General features: G+C 40.3%; 1 protein-coding gene across 3 annotated transcripts in view; it reads right to left on the bottom strand.

Moving 5' to 3' along the window:
* Positions 1 to 916: 916 nt before the first annotated feature.
* Positions 917 to 16,647, bottom strand: part of ecrg4a (ECRG4 augurin precursor a) — a 50,106-nt gene continuing 34,375 nt past the window's right edge. For 2 of the 3 annotated variants that reach the window (XM_060826657.1, XM_060826659.1), the window contains exons 2-5: positions 14,703 to 14,797; positions 11,845 to 11,892; positions 7,756 to 7,907; positions 917 to 1,330 (exon numbers count right to left, since the gene is read on the bottom strand). In XM_060826657.1, the coding sequence (XP_060682640.1) occupies positions 1,163 to 1,330; positions 7,756 to 7,907; positions 11,845 to 11,892; positions 14,703 to 14,797 (463 nt within the window). In that variant the 3' untranslated portion in view covers positions 917 to 1,162. The remainder of the gene's footprint in view (positions 1,331 to 7,755; positions 7,908 to 11,844; positions 11,893 to 14,702; positions 14,798 to 16,647) is intronic. The other variant, XM_060826658.1, reaches the window with a different exon arrangement.

Below are 16,647 nucleotides of genomic sequence, written 5' to 3'. Positions count from 1 at the left end.
TCATGCTGTATGTCTCTATGACTCAATGGCTATGTTTTGAGGTTTAGAAGGGAACTTACAAGTAGTTGTGTTCACATGCATTTGCAGCTTTTTTCCTTCTAAGTGGTAGATCATGGATTTGGAAGGTGCAATAAAAGATGAGCTGCTGCTGCTATAACATATTAAGGTGGAGGGAGTGAATGTTGAAGGTGATGGTTGAAATACCAAGCAAGCTGGCTGCTTTTCCATAGTTAGCATGAAGTTTCTTGAATGTTCTCGGAGCTGTAATTATCCAAATGGAATTTGTTCCATCACCCTCCTGACTTATGTCTTTTAGAAAGGTTTTGGGAGTCAAAGTGGTAGTTACTCACCATACAATTACTAAACTCTAATCTCTTGTAATCACTGAGCTGACTGATGCAGCTCAGTTTCTGATCAATAGTAAACTGTAGGATATTTGTGGTTGTGGTTTCAGTGATGCTAATTTCATTTATTGTTCAAAGGTGATAGTTTGAGTCTTTCTTGTTGCAGAAGGGCTGATAAGTAGCAAACAAAATTTATGTCATACAAAGCCAGGCCCAAGTCTGGATGCTGTCCAGACTTTTACCGCACATGGACATGGACTGCTTCAGTATCTGAGTTGTTGCAATGAGTGCTGAAATTTGCGTAATCGGTGAACAACCTCACTCCGAACCTTACGATGGAGAGAAGGCCATTGATGAAACAGATGAAAATAGTTGGGCTGAAGAAACTACAATGAAGAATTCTTGCAGAGATATTCTGATGAATGACCTCCAACTACTACAATTATTTTCCTTTATAAGAGAATTGACTCTAATAAAAGAAGAATTTCCCTTCCCACATAATGGAATAGCTATCCAAACTTAATTGACAAACTATGCAACAAGATAACACTTCTTGAAACGTTTATTGAGAGTGTAGAAAGCCAGTTGAGAGAGTAAAGTAAATACATTTCAGAAACTCTACATTCTGATTCAAGGAGTTACTCAGCAAATTATAGAAATAAAGAAGCTACATTCTAAATGATGCACATTAGGTTGTTCTGTATAGTGACAACATTCAATTTAGAAGTCTGAAATCTCTTGGTCAAGAAAAATAATACATAACATGCCTACCAGGAGATAAAGCTAAACAACATAACACCTTTTCATTACATGTTGCTTTAATAGTCATCATAGTTAACATCAGCACCAATGCGTATAGATTGGGAATAATAAGGGCCAGTTGGAGAATTGTCATCATAATGGTAATGAATGTAATACCGGGCACGATCATCACCACCCGCGCCTTGATGCACACCCAGCCAGTATGCAGCGGCATCTTCAAATTGCTGTGGGGTATTAGCAAAAAACAATTAATGCTTCACAATTAATATTTCAATCTCTAATCATTTCACATTGGCAAATGAAAGGACAAATCATTGCAACTTACTAAGCTTTAAAACATGGAAGAAAAGATTGTTAATTCTTGAATACAGCAGTTTAAATCAAGATGATGGAAGACCACATAACCCAGTGCTAATTCTTAATGGCATAAATAACATCTGCAGGCAATGCCACCCTCAACGTGTTTGTCAATTCAAGTAATCTTGTTTTTTGGAATTAATCTTAGGAAGGGTAATCTAAGATGGAGGATGGGAAAAATTTCTGGCTGTAAGAGCTGCTCCTTTTTTTGAGGTATTTTAGGTGTTGGAGGTGATTTCCTCGAATTCCAGGAGCAGCAATTACTGTTTTGTATGCTGCTGCATTGTTTTGGAACTCTGGAAAAAAAGTCAAAACAACAGCAGTTTAAAAGGGAGAAGGGCAGACAAAGGAAGCACTTGGTGAGGACAGTGCAGGAGGGACACAGAGAGAAAAAACCTGCACAGTTACCACCTTTGCTGTTTGAATTTGTGTATTGCTGGACATTGGAATGCATCTGGGAAAATGAACAAACAGTGAAATTCACAACTAATCTTGGAGGAACTGTTGGGCGAAGTTCACAGCACAGAATCAGATAAGTAAATTGTTGTTTTAAATCTGTACAATAGAAAGGCTGCAGTAGTGAGTATAGTGGATCCTTTCTTGATTATATGTTTTTGGAGATAAGTCTCTTGATTAAACTTAAAATATAAGCCATAGCTATTAATTTAACTTGGGGCAGTGTTTTGTAGAGGAATAAGCCAGTGTTATTTTCTGGGTCCGTAGATTGTGAAGAAGCAAAAATGGCCTTTGCAGTGAGATGTACTTCTTGTCAGATGTGGGAGTTTAAGGGTTACTGAGGATTATATCTGCCACAAATGCTGTTGGATACAAATCTTATCAGATTGAGTGGATCGGTTGGAGAGACAAATAGAAGCAATGAGGAATTTGCAACAGCTACAGTATGTGATGGATGGCACTTAAAGAAAGGGGGGAAAGTCTCAGATACAGTCACATTGATGGGTTAACTCCAGGAAGGGTAAGAGAGGTAGGCAGCTAGAGCAGGAGTCTTTTGTGGATATACCCATTTCAAACAGGTATGCTGTTTTGGAAAATGTAGGGGGTGTTGGATTCTCAGGGGAACGTAGCACGACCAGCCAAGTTTCTGGTATTGAGACTGGCTCTCATGTAATGAAGGGTATGTCGGCTTCCAAGAGATCAATTGTGTTAGGGGATTCTGTAGTCCGAGGTACAGACAGACGTTTCTGTGGCCAGCAGAGAAAAAGCTGAATGGTGTGTTGTTTCCCTGCTGCCAGGATCAAGGATGTCTCAGAGAGGGTGCAGAATGTTCTCATGGGGGAGAAGGGCCAGCAGGAGGTCATTGTCCACATTGGAACCAACGACTTTGGAAGGGAAAACGTTGAGACTCTGAAGGGAGATTTCAGAGAGTTAGGTAGAATTTTAAAAATGAGGTCCTCAAGGGTAGTAATATCTGGATTACTCCCAGTGCTACTAGCTAGTGAGGGCAGGAATAGGAGGATAGAGCAGATAAATGCATGGCTGACGAACTGGTGTATGTGAGAAGGGTTCACATTTTTGGATCATTGGAATCTCTTTTGGGGTAGAAGTGACCTGTACAAGAAGGACGGATTGCACCTAAATTGGAAGGGGACTAATATACTGGCAGGGAAATTTGCTAGAACTGCTTGGGAGGATTTAAACTAGTAAGGTGGGGCAGTGGTACCCAGGGAGATAGTGAGGAAAGAGATTGATCTGAGACGGGTACAGCTGAGAACAGAAGTGAGTCAAACAGTCAGGGCAGGCAGGGACAAGGTAGGACTAATAAATGAAACTGCATTTATTTCAATGCAAGGGGCCGAACAGGGAAGGCAGATGAACTCAGGGCATGGTTAGGAACATGGGAGTGGGATATCATAGCAATTACGGAAACATGGCTCAAGGATGGGCAGGACTGGCAGCTTAATGTTCCAGGATACAAATGCTACAGGAAGGATAGAAAGGGAGGCAAAAGAGGAGGGGAATAGTATTTTTGATAAGGGATAGCATTACAGCTGTGCTAAGGGAGGATATTCCCGGAAATACATCCAGGGAAGTTATTTGGGTGGAACTGAGAAATAAGAAAGGGGTGATCACCTTATTGGGATTGTATTATAGACCCCCCAGTAGTCAGAGGAAATTGAGCAACAAACTTGTAAGGAGATCTCAGCTATCTGTAAGAATAACAGGGTGGTTATGGTAGGGGATTTGAACTTTCCAAACATCAACTGGGACTGCCATAGTGTTAAAGGTTTAGATGGAGAGGAACTTCTTAAGTGTGTACAAGACAACTTACTGATTCAGTATGCGGATGTACCAACTAGAGAAGGTGCAAAACTTGACCTACTCTTGGAAAATAAGGCAGGGCGGGTGACTGAGGTGTCAGTGGGGGCACTTTGGGGCCAGTGACCATAATTCTATTCATTTTAAAATAGTGATGGAAAAGGATAGACCAGATCTAAAAGTTGAAGTTCTGAATTGGAGAAAGACCAATTTTGACAGTATTAGGCGAGAACTTTCAAAAGCTGATTGGAGGCAGATGTTCACAGGTAAAGCGACGGCTGGACATTGGGAAGCCTTCAGAAATGAGATAACAAGAATCCAGAGAAAGTATATTCCTATCAGGGTGAAAGGGAAAGCTGGTAACTATAGGGAATGCTGGATGACTAAAGAAATTGAGGGTTTGGTTAAGAAAAAGGAGGAAGCATATGTCAGGTACAGACAGGATAGATCAAGTGAATCCTTCGAAGAGTTTAAAGAAAGTAGGAGTATACTTAAAAGGGAAATCAGGAGGGCAAAAAGGGGACATAGATAGCTTTAGCAAATAGAATTAAGGAGAATCCAAAGAGGTTTTACTAATATATTAAGGACAAAAGGGTAACTAGGGAGAGAATAGGGCCCCTCAAAGATCAGCAAGGCAGCCTTTGTGTGGAGCCACAGAAAATGGGGGAGATACTAAATGAATATTTTGCATCAGTATTTATTGTGGAAAAGGATATGGAAGATATAGACTGTAGAGAACTAGATGGTGACATCTTGCGAAATCTCCATGGGACATGGGAGTTCTAGTTCAGGATTCTCTTAACACACATGATCACTTTGCTGTCAGGAGGCAAATGCAATGTTAACATTCATTTTGAGAGGAGGGAATACAGGAGCAGATATGTACTGCTGAGACTGTATAAGGCTCTGAAAATACCATATTTGGAATGCTATGAAATGGGGGAGATACTAAATGAGTATTCTGCATCAGTATTTACTGTGGAAAAGGATACGGAAGATATAGACTGTAGGGAAATAGATGGTGACATCTTGCAAAATGTCCAGATTAGAGAAGAGGAAGTGCTGGATGTCTTGAAACGGTTAAAGATGGATAAATCCCTAAAACTTGATCAGGTGTACCCGAGAACTCTGTGGGAAGCTAGAGAAGTGATTGCTGGGCCTCTTGCTGAGATATTTGTATCATCGATAGTCACAGCTGAGGTGCCAGAAGACTGGAGGTTGGCAAACGTGGTGCCACTGTTTAAGAAGGGTGGTAAGGACAAGCCAGGGAACTATAGACCAGTGAGCCTGACCTCGGTGGTGGGCAAGTTGTTGGAGGGAATCCTGAGGGACAAAATATACATGTATTTGGAAAGGCAAGGACTGATTCGGGATAGTCAATATGGCTTTGTGCATGGGAAATCATGTCTCACAAACGTGATTGAGTTTTTTGATGAAGTAACAAAGAATATTGATGAGGGTGAGCAGCAGATTTATATGGACTTCAGTAAGGCGTTCGACAAGGTTCCCCATGGAAGACTGATTAGCAAGGTTAGATCTCGTGGAATACAGGGAGAACTAGCCATTTGGATACAGAACTGGCTCAAAGGTAGAAGACACAGGGTGATGGTGGAGCGTTGTTTTTCAGACTGGAGGCCTGTGACCAGTGGAGTGCCACAAGGAGCGGTGCTGGGCCCTCTACCTTTTGTCATTTACATAAATGATTTGGATGCGAGCATATGTGGTACAGTTAGTAAGTTTGCAGATGACACCAAAATTGGAGGTGTAGTGGACAGCAAAGAGGGTTACCTCAGATTACAACAGGATCTGGACCAGATGGGCCAATGGGCTGAGAAGTGGCAGATGGAGTTTAATTCAGATAAATGCAAGGTGCTGCATTTTGGGAAAGCAAATCTTAGCAGGACTTATACACTTAAAGGTAAGGTGGGCATCACAAAGCATAGCTGCAGAAATAGATGTAAAGATCCATAAAGGAATGATTGGTCAGCGACCTGGTTCATAGCAAAGCCAGTTATTATATCGATAACAATTGGGCAAATTAAGAGCTCAAGAAAACAGACCCTTTAGCTCAACTCATTCATGCTGATCAGGTTTCCTAAACTGGACTAGTCCCATTTGCCTGCATTTGGCCCACATCCCTATAAACCTTTCCTAACCATGTACCTGTCCAAATACATTCTTCAGGCAAATCAATAGATGATTTAAATGATAATTTCTATTGATCAATGCAGAATTACGATGGGATTTTAAGTCTGAATTCATAAGATACTGAATTATTGTAGGAATTGCTGATGAGACTTTTTCAGATTTATTAAAGTTCAAAGATGATCTGACTTTAGACAATGCCATTCACATAGCGAGTCAAACATAAGTCCAGAAACACCTCAGATCAATCTTGAGAAAAGGTACAAAACACAAACTACTTATAAGAAGCTAGTAGAGTGAGTAACACAGACAATAAACACTATATATCCTTGTCAGCACTGTGAATTTAAAAACCCTCACCGGCATAGGCAGTACCTAGCTATTAAATGTGTTTTTTTGTACCAGTCACTTAGGAAGTCACTTTCAGAAACTGTGCAGAACAGGAACACAGTTTCGGAAGAGAGACACACATCCACACACAAGAACAACCTATAACAAAAAATCTAAATTTTTCCTACAGGAAATAGATAATCCAGACCTTCGATATCAGATTATCAAAACATTTGTCAATATTTATCTCAAATTACAAGTGAAACATGGGCAAATGTCACTATATTACCAGATAATGAGCCATGGTTAAAGGTATGTCACAAGTAAATCTCCAATTTGGTATCCCCATATAGTAAAAAAAACTTCTTATTTCACAATAAAGAAGTGGGAAAGTGTGTCTTTACCTTAATCTTGTTCAAATGGCACAAGGAGTTAAACTATAAAAAATTAAGGAACAGCTAGCCAAGAATGAGCAGGTTGAAGAACAGACTGTAAGAAGATTGCACAGCTCTTCTTAGACCCATAGCAGAGCCCAAACAATAAGCAGAATCCACTGAAATCAGTTAGGTTGGTATAGGAAATTTTTTTTCATATTATCAATGAGATGGAAATCTGTGACTACATAAAATTGGTATAAATGTTTTCCACCTCAATCCTAGATTGCATGAGCCTGAGCCAGCCAGATTTGAGAGATTAAAAAGCAAAAAGTTAGGTAGCAGCATACCCTGCCTCAGCCATTGACAAATGGATAGTTTATGTAAATTCAGAATACAACACTGCTCAATGAACAAATATCCATGGTGGATCTAACTCTGATGTTAGATACAGATGTGACTTGGAAGAGACCAGTTCAAGAGGAATATTTTACTTCCTAATCTTTCCAGGAAGAATCTTCAATCACTTTGAAACAGATAACGCCAAAATAGTAACAATCCTCACATGATGGAATGGAAGAAGTGAATTTATTGTTCTCAATTGGTCACTGACCATCCGGAAGAGAATCCCAGTCAATGCAAGAATATAAGAAATAGGAACAGGAGTAGGCTATTTGGCTTCTCAAGCCTGCCCTGCTATTCAACAAGATCATGGCCAACATGTCCCATGTCTCAACTCCTCATTAATGCCAGCTCATCATAGCTGTCAACTCCCTATTATTGCAAAAACCTACTGCCCACCTCTTTAAATGCATCCAGTGATCTAGCCTCCACAACTCTCTAGGATAGAAAATTCCAAACACTTACTACCTCTGGGAAAAGAAGCTTCTTCTCATCACAAGCATCCCCTTATTCAGTAACTATGTTCCCTTGTTCAAGATGCTCCCATTAGTGGTAACAGCATCTCAATATCTATCATGTCAAGCCTCCTCAATCTGTTTCAGTAAGATCCTTAATTTCTCATTGTTCTCAACTCTAATGAATTAAGGACTGATTTATTCAACTGTTCTTGAAAGGGCCGAGAGAGGAGGATATTTTGAACAGGTAGAATTATGCTTTATGCAGAATTTACATCATTTTCTCAAACATTTGTGAAACATACTCACAGCTTCAGAATATCCCATGTTCATAAACTGCTGATACCACTGCTGAACATCATCACGAGATCTGTCCCATATATAACGTTTTGAACGCTTCAAACTGTTCAAAAACGCTTTAGCCTTGGACTCAGGAACTGAAACAGCCAATTTCTTATCTGCTAAAGATGTCAAAAATAATGAACATGTTTTTCAGTCAAGTAAGAACTTGTATTGATGTAGCACGCAAATCACTGAAAATTACTTTGAGCTCTGCAACTTCAGTTCTAGTTCTGTACATGTTATTCTAATTAAATGTCAAATAGGTAACTTGCCAATGGATGAAATACATTGAATGACATGAGATTTCTGTACTTAACTTTTGATTTGAGTGTATGTATCACGTAGGAATTATCCATTTCAGTGCAAGTTCATTTTTAATGAAATAAGGAGTTCTAAATACTACCAAACAATCTCTCTGGCACTAAAAATAACAGTTGGCAAGTGCAAGAGTATGATTCCTTCAGTTGATTTGTAGATAATCTTGTGTTTTTTGATAGTTGGGCTATGAAGAACTTCCCGAATGAAAGACCCTAAAAAGGTTTATGGGCAAGTGCATTTGCCAATGATCACCCAAAGAACTGTCTAATCTGGGACTATGTTACTGGATAGAAAGGTTCAAAACAGAAACAAGCCTTTCGGCCCGCCACAGCTATGCTGACCATGATGCCATTCTAAACTAATACCTGCCTATACATGAACCACATCCCTCTTCTCCCTTAAATAAAAACCAAAAAAACTGTGAATGCTGTAAATCAAAAACAAAAACCAGAAATTGCCAGTAAAGCTCAGTAGGTATAGCAGCATCTGTAGAGAGAAATCAACGTTAATGTTTGGACCGAATAATCCTTCCTCAGAACTCCTGTATTCACTGCCTTTACTGATTGAATGTTATGAACGATAACAACAAGATCATTGAAGTACCTTTTCTGATATTAGCATATTAAATATATGGTAGTAACAAAATCAAGTTAATTTTTAAAAATACAATTGTGCTGCACTCTAATATATATCTTATTATAAAGCAAATGACAAGTACAGTTATCCATTTTAACCCTGAACTGAATCTTACCACATTTTTACCATATCATGAAGGGTGTCTGTTTGCAGTGGCCAGTGAGTTTTCTCACACAATCACCTTAGTAACTACCTACCCTGTCCTACCCTGCCCATACCCCAATGTTAGCCCAATTCTCCCACTCACCATCGCTGGCAGTTCATGCCATTGCTAGGTCCTGGAATAGACAGGCATTTTTGGCAAACTTGAAAGGTCATTATGTACCCAAACAAGCACTGGCATTCTGGAGATGCCCTGCATGGTGGCAGACGAGAGGATATTGATGCCCTGCTTTTCAGACAATGACATTGAGGACCTTGTGGACTGGGTGGTGCAGGGCAGGGTTATCCTCTCCCCATAGGAGCGCAGGAGGAGACCACACCATCAGAGGCTACCATCTTGTTCTATGGTTACCACCCGATCAGTGCAGTGGTTTGGAGGAACAACCAACAGAGCTGGAGGAATGTCAGTGCCCTTTTCCTCTCTGCCATGTAAGTGCCACCATCTTCTGAGTTACTTCACACTCACTCACTCTGTTCTTGCACCTCTCATCAAGACTGATGCTCTACCACTATCCGTGTTGCATACAACATCTTCTCTCACTCATGCTCACTGACGTCAACATCTGGAGACAGACTGCGGGGCCTACTCACTCATTTGGGACACAGTGCCACCTTTCACCTCACTGATGCCAGCACTAACAGCTCTGCCAACCATTATCATCTCATAAAACCCCTTCCTTCCTCTAATCACACGAGGGGTCAAAAGGGTCAGGATGTGTGACGAGGTGCGTGACCTTTGGCTCCTCAGTCCCAACAAGGTGAGGATCTTGTACCTCATCAGCGAGGAACGGAATAGTTTCTATGGAAATGCAGAGACACCAGTGTCCCAGCAATCAAGAAAGAATAATTGTTGGTTGTAGTGAGACTCTCACAGTAGCCATTAGTATTTTTCACCCTTGGTCATAATTTGTTCTGTTGTGTTTTGCAGTTTGCAGCAATGTGTCCATGGTCAAGAGGATCACCCAGCAAAGTCATCCCTGCTCCATAATCAGAGGACGACAGCATTGATGCCTCAAAGGAAACACCAGCAATGACTACCACAGGGCTTCTGGAACAGCCACAGTAATGTGAGCACCTTAGCAGCCCCAATGGACTGGTAGGCAGCTGCCATGGATAGCCTAGTCCAGCATCCTCAGAGTCTGCAGCACATGGACATACACTCCATCACATATCCATTGGTCCCAAGCACCAACAGCATGATGACAAGAGGGTGATGCACCTTGACCTCACTCTGGGTGACTGTTCCTCACAAAGAGGTAGGAAAATGATTGTAGGCATTCAGCCAGAGGAGGAACCAGCTACAAGCACCACAAGGCTGTTCCTTTAACAAGGTTATGTTGTCCTTGTAATTTTTTCTCAGTGGGGTCATAAATGCAGAGTTGCCAAGAGGCCTAGGTTTGAAGGGTTTTGGGCCAATTTGATTGTAGCTAATAGATATTGCCTCAGGCAAAAAGGCTTTAAAAAAACTTGTACAATAAAAGGGGAGTGGTCAGTTCTCCCAATTCAGCTTTTCTCTCGTTTGGTTTGGTTTGATTTTAGCAAGCAGTCAGCTGAGAAGCTGCTGGACCCAAAGAAGCAGGTCCATGCTGACCCTCCCTCTCTGGGATCTCTCCTGTAAGACCCGGTGTTTGATTTTACCTTTATCGCCAAGGAGTATTTATGAGGATTGTTGCAAGGATCTGGAATAGCATCATTAAGTTGGAATAGTCTGTTGGGATTTCAAATAGGTTAAATTATTCTATATTCAGTTCTATGTTGTTTGTGTTTTATTCGGTAATCTTGCAAATAAATATTGTTTTATTTAAAACTAAATGGTTGGGCCAACTGCCTCACTCCTGGAAAATCCACTTTACATCTGCTTAAAACAACGAGCAAAGTTTGGAGAAGGTCTGGCCACAACAGATGTCATCTCTCAGCCCAATTGCAGAGGTGTCTGGGCTATTTCAGGTCCATAAACATTGCGACTGCATCACAGGCAACAGTGGAGTTCAGCCATTAACCTGCAGGACATGGTCAGGAGAGCTTGGGCCAAGGGCTTGGTGTCTACATAGTCAGCTAATGCCAATGTGTCTTTCACCTTCACTGTACGGGGGCGTGTCTACTGGTGTTGCCCTTTTTAAGGTCTTCACATCCACAGGCCCTTACCCAACAGAAGCAGCACTTACCCAATCCACTCCAGGTATGGTTGCAGCCATTTTTATTTCTGCTGCACACTTGTGAATTACAGGATGACAGAAGGCAACAGCGGCCGATGCTCAAATTCTGTGGTGCAGGCTGTGCCTCACCATGTAAGTGAACACCTATAAATCAACACCCTCTGATAGCTCTCCCTATGAAGACTATTGGAATTGCACCTCTTCAAGTCCCATCTAACTTGTGTATCAGAGTGTGCATTCTGCCCACCATTTGCCCTCCAACCTCGGGCATATGAGATGATTACGCCAACTCTTGTCATTCATTATCATCGGCCAGATGGCACAGTGCTGCTCATCAAAGAAGAAGAATCTAAATTTATAATTTTGATTGTATTGTGGATAATATATCTTACTGATTTTGAAGCTTCTTTTTGTCCTTCTTCCTTAGGCCATTGAGTTCTATGGGTCATCTCTGGACAAAATATATGTAAAGTTGAATGTTCTAGTTGTTTTTAAAAGTAGCTTGCCTCTTGAAGCATCTGCAGCAGCACCTAACTTCCTTTTCACCAGCTTGTGGGACAACCATAAGTGAATTCTATATCTATTTACAGGCGCATGCAATGATGGTGTGGTTAACTTTAAAAATATCTGAACTATTTTACCTATCCCACACGAGCTCAGACAGTGATTAGGACATTCATTCGCTCAGCTCCTCAACAACAGTTTCAATTGTCCCATCTGAAAAAAATTGATTGTTTTTTTTGTCTTCATATTATGCAACAAAAACTAAGATGACTTTCCTTACCATTTCTTTTCTCAATCATCTTGCGCAATTTGTTCCCACTCAACCCATCTGAAAAAGGAAACACATTTAAGAGACCTAAGAGCCATGGACTGGAATTAATTGTTTTAAAAATGACAACTATGGACCTAAAATGGCTACCCTAATCATCTGACCATAAGTTGAGACAACTCCAGTGGACCCATGTGGAAAATAACGAAAATAACACTGAAATTACCATTTTATATAAAGAAATTGAAACCAGACAAAAGAATCAGCATCAAGAATCTGCCATCTCCTGTTTTTATATATATATTCATATTTTTATTTCACATATTTGGAGATGAAACTCCTGCCTTCCAGTCAGCCAGCTTGGAAAGACAATGTAGCCAGGTTATGACTTGTGCAAATCAAACATATTTCAGCAGCTATTTTTGAGCCGTAGAATAGAGAGGGAATGATGCATTTGTGACAGAAGCTGAAACTGTCTCTCTCCCTATTTGCCACACAGTTTCTGAATTTCACACCTGGTGAGAAAGCAACCTGGGGAAACAATTAAGGACTAAAAGATATTTAGAAACCTCACCATGCTGAGGATACCAGTCAGCAGTTAAACAGTCGTGCTCTCAGATTAAAGACCCAACACCTTAAGAATCCTAAGAAATTTCAAGTTGTGTAGTCTTTAGCCTTTCTGTCTTTATGGGACATTCTCTCCTTTTTAAAACGCATCTATATTTAATTATCAGAGTTAGGAAATAACAAAATACTTTACTCTTTCACTCAAGAAACAGCAAAGCAAAATCTCCCTCCTCGCAAGACAATTAAAATTGAAGAAAAAAAACCAAGCCAGCCCAGGGTGTTCTTAGAATGCTTTCCTATAAAGTACATGACAGTTTAAAAGTTACTTAATTAGGATAATTGTTTTAGACTTTTGTGATTTTGAGAAATCAAAGTGTTATATGTTTCCCAGGAAAATGTAGGCCAACACCGGAAAGAGTAGACAGTATTAATAACTCATCCATAAGCAAGAAAGGCCATCAATACTAAACAAGTTTCTTAACCCAATTAAGGCCCAGGCGCTTAAGACATCTACATTCTCCTTCCTTAATTGAGCAAGGATTGAGCAAGAGGGGAGGTGAAAGCTCAGTGATATTATTGCTGGGACTGTTAATCCAGAGACTCAGATTATGTTCTGGGAATCAGGGTTTGATGGTGGAATTTGAATCCAATGAAAAATAAAACAGGAATTAAAAGTCTAATGATGACCATGAATCCATTGTTGACTGTCAGAAGAAAATCCATCTGGTTCATTAATGTTCTTTAGTGAAGGAAACTGCCATCCTTACTTATGGCTCCAGACCCATAGCAATGTGGTTGACTCCCAACTGCCCTCTGGGCAATCAGGGATAGGCAATAAATGCTTCCTAGCCAGCGATGCCCTAATCCCGTCAATGAATAAAGGAAGAAACCTTAATGCTTTCTTTCTGCAATTAGAAGACATGGATGCAAGCTGCGTAAAGTATGACAAAACAACAAGCTGTGGGCAGCACAGTGGATCACTAGTTAGCACTGCTGCTTCACAGAGCCAGGGACCTGGGTTCAATTCCAACCATGGGTGGCTGTGTGGAGTTTGTACATTCTTCCTGTTTCTGCTAGGCGCTTCTGTTTCCTCCCACAGTCTAAAGCTGTGCAGGTTAAGTGGATTGATCATGGTAAAGGTGGGGTTACAGGGGTAGAATGGGGGGGAATATCTGTTAGGATAGGGGGTTATTGTTTCAGGTTCATTTTAGATTTGTTTTTCAAGTTATATCAAGATGTCTGGAAGTTGCTTTATATGTCTCTTTAGGTGGCTTTTCAACTTTGAAATAGAGATGAAGGTTAATAGGTCGCAACATTTTAGGTGGAAGAAATAACTTGTTGCCTAGGGTTGCAGGACCAGAACAATCCAGAATGTCAATGAGGGTGTGGCTGTGTTAAAGATTGGAGGCTGAAGTGTTAAGCTATCCAGTGTATTCTCGAAACATTAGCTCATTTTCTCTCCATGGACGCTGCCTGACCCATTGTGATCGCCAATATTTTTTGTTTTCAGTTCACATTCCAGCATCTGCAGTAATTTGCTCTGACTGGAAACTGAGTTTGAAATACATGTGTTTGCTCTGAAGTTAAAGTAACAGTGAGATTGTGTTAGGTATTCTGGGGAGAGATACGAGCTTCTAATAGATGTAAAAAAGGTTGCCAAAAAGGAAATTGGTTACAGCTATGACAACCTGAATGTGAGGCCTTAATGTGAAGATAATGATGACTTGCTGACGTTTGACTGATGGTAAGGATATTGTTGGGATAACACAATACTGGGGATTTGATTTTCTTTTTGCTCTGGTTTGCAATGATATCTTTCCAAACTTTTGTCCAGTGTAATGTATTTATTGTGCTTGCCCTTGATTAAAAAAAAATGCGTCATCCATTTTGTGTTAAAGGTACAGTGGCAGCCTCTGCTAAATGTGGTCAATAACCAACTTCCATGGTTCCAAACCAAATCAAAGTTAGATCTATCAAGACAGGTTTCATTTTGGGATCTGACTGGTTCAGAATCAACAATCAGCTAGGATCATAACAATGCCGCAAAATAAATAAATAACAGTACAGTACAAATATGATATGACTCTCAAAATGATGAATTTAAAATACTCTACACAGTATAAACTTGAATTTAAGCTTGGTTGACTTTTCTCCTCATTGTAGAGATAGGCAAATATTATATTGTGCATTAATTCATTCCAAATTCTTGAATCTATCCAGTGCAAAACAAAATACTATACAAATTAAGTGAATGAAAAATTTGAAATTCCATGGAAACATCTCATTGAACTTCTTTTGCCTACCTGGGAATGTTAAAATCACCAGGAGCACAGAAATAATCACAAGAGAAAATCGGAAGAACTGGAGAGACATCGTTTCAAATGAACGCTCACGATGGCTAAAAGAGAAGAGAATAATAATGAGACACAGCGATTACTGATCCAGTTAGCCTTGGTCTAGAAAACTGTTTAAACAATACCTGTGGTAAGCCTTATTATAAACTTCCACCACAACAGAAAATACTTCGCTATGTCTTATAATAACATAGAAGATAGGAGAAGGAGTAGGCCATTTGACCCCTTGAGCCTGCTCCACCATTCAAAGTAAACTTGCTGTAATTACGCTACACAGCAGAATGCAATTAAAGAAATACGTAATCATTTCGAAGAACTATATAGATTTGTGTTGATTTCCTTAGCAGAGACCTATGAATAAACAAAGATTAAAATTTTGTGGGACAAATTTCAATTGTTACACTTACAATGTCATGGTTAACATTGAACAAAGATTCATGATAGTATAGGTAATATCATTCTTAAGGAATTCCTTGTTATCAGGGATGCCCTCCTTCTACTGTGGCTTGATCAGTTCCAAGATGGCTAAGAGTTCAAAGTGTGATCTTCAGATTTGGCCACATGTCAAATAGATAGTGACTGATGGGTTGGGTAAGTAGGTTTAGATCAGACTAGATTCCCTACAGTGTGGAAACAGTCCCTTTAGCCTAACCAGTCCACACCGACCCTCCAAAGAGTTACCCACCCAGAACCATTTCCCTCTGACTAATTGACTTAACACTATGGGGCAATTTAGCACAACCAATTCACCTGATCTGCACATCTTTGGACTATGGAAGGAAATCCACACAGACACTGGGAGAAAGTGCAAACTCCACACAGACAGTCACCCGAGGCTGGAATCGAACCTGGTGCTATGAGGCAGCTGTGCTAACCATTGAGCCACTCTGGTTGTTGTGGCAAGTTATTTACAAGTTAATCCCAGGAGCTCTGAAGGACAAGTCAACTATTGTTTATTGAGCCAACAGTGGGAGAATCAACTCCAGAAATTATTCTGAGGGAGTGCCCTAACTTGACGAGGGTTCATCAGATATTTATACATTGCAAGTCATGTAGACTGTACATTACTCAAATTCTGAAATGGTCTGTTTTAGAGAAACACTTTGTTGTTCACACTTTCCAAACATGGCAAGGTGTCTGTTTATCCCAAGTCTCACCATTCCCTATCTTCTCAGGTGCCATCCTACCATCTCTCTGAGGCTGGTACTTCATTCTTATCTTTGACCGAACCCATTGCTTTGTCTTTCTTGGCATTTCACAGGGTCATCCTGACATTCCATTTCCAAATAAGGCCTTAGGGTTAATGCTGGTTCAGACACGTTAACCTTTCACAGAAACTGCTGCAATAGCATCTGAGCATATTTATACAGTTAAAGTAATTTTCTTTTTAATCTGACTACTTCCTTGAATAAGAATAAATGGAATCTTAAATGACTATGATTACGAAGTTAACTAAACTCGCTGCCTGATTCTAACCTCATTTCAAACTTCATGTGGATTTACAGGTTAAGTCGTGTCACATCCAAATTGTCCCATAACACATTCTCATCAATGATTTGACTCTGCCTCTGCTCATTTCCAAACTCTTCTGATATTTTCATCACATTGTTGAATGACCCTTCTCCACCTTGATTAGTCATGAGCCAGGGTGTGGTGTTACATTTGCCTCCTTCAGGGATGCTTTAAGGACGTCCCACAAGTGTTCCACTTGACTCCTGGGAGTTTCCTGCCCAACTGAGTCTCAAATGGACTAGTTGCTTTGGGACTCTGTAGTCATGCAAGTAATGACATGGTGTGTCCAGGGGAGCTGGTTATGAATGAGTAAGTAGCTTGATGCTGAGAAAGTTGGCGTTGGAGGGGAAGCTGCTGTTAGCTTCCCTTTCCTGCCACTGGA

This window comes from Hemiscyllium ocellatum, chromosome 6 (genome assembly GCF_020745735.1).
Source record: "Hemiscyllium ocellatum isolate sHemOce1 chromosome 6, sHemOce1.pat.X.cur, whole genome shotgun sequence".
Taxonomy (NCBI): domain Eukaryota; kingdom Metazoa; phylum Chordata; class Chondrichthyes; order Orectolobiformes; family Hemiscylliidae; genus Hemiscyllium; species Hemiscyllium ocellatum.
This window is presented reverse-complemented; position numbering and strand designations above follow the sequence as displayed.